Raw genomic sequence first — 581 nt, 5'->3', positions numbered from 1 at the left:
GGAGGCTGAGGCAGAAGGATTGTTTGAGCCCAGGAGTTTGAGGTTGCTGTGAGCCAGGCTGACGCCACGGCACTCACTCTAGCTCAGGCAACAAAAGCAAGACTCTGTCTCAAGAAAAAAAAAAAAAAAAAAAATAGATGAACATGTCTTTCATCTGGCCTAGACTTTCGTACTTTTTATGCTTTGTTGAATTTTCTTGATAAAGGTTTGAGTCTAACTTACAGGATTTGAGGAACTAGAAATTTAGAGCTGGCAATGGTAATGACCATCTTTGTGCTGCAAGAGGAAAGATTTGGAACTAGTACCACTGGCCATTAATATCAAGATGACCAACTGTTTTCTGGAATGAAAAAGCTTCATGCAAAGCTATATATTTTTCATCCATCTATTCCTTAGTTTTCATTTAAAAATCTAGGGAATAGACATTTGGCGGTGGTCACTGCGCAGATCGGATTCTTCTCGCTTTCGCGCCTCGCCCCTTGCTCTGCTTCTCCGCAACCATGTCTGACAAGCCCGATATGGCTGAGATCGAGAAATTCGATAAGTCGAAATTGAAGAAGACAGAAACGCAAGAGAAAAAT

The 581-nt window shown here is 41.5% G+C and overlaps 1 protein-coding gene across 1 annotated transcript; it reads left to right on the top strand.

Moving 5' to 3' along the window:
* Positions 1–492: 492 nt before the first annotated feature.
* Positions 493–581, top strand: LOC105824570 (thymosin beta-4-like; the record flags this gene model as incomplete). The annotated part of the gene is made up of 1 exon (XM_012662068.1): positions 493–581. A coding segment is annotated over exon 1 (81 nt), but the record flags the coding sequence as incomplete, so codon positions are not given.

Source organism: Propithecus coquereli, unplaced genomic scaffold (assembly GCF_000956105.1).
Source record: "Propithecus coquereli isolate 6110/MARCELLA unplaced genomic scaffold, Pcoq_1.0 Scaffold75, whole genome shotgun sequence".
In the NCBI taxonomy this organism is placed as follows: domain Eukaryota; kingdom Metazoa; phylum Chordata; class Mammalia; order Primates; family Indriidae; genus Propithecus; species Propithecus coquereli.
This window is presented reverse-complemented; position numbering and strand designations above follow the sequence as displayed.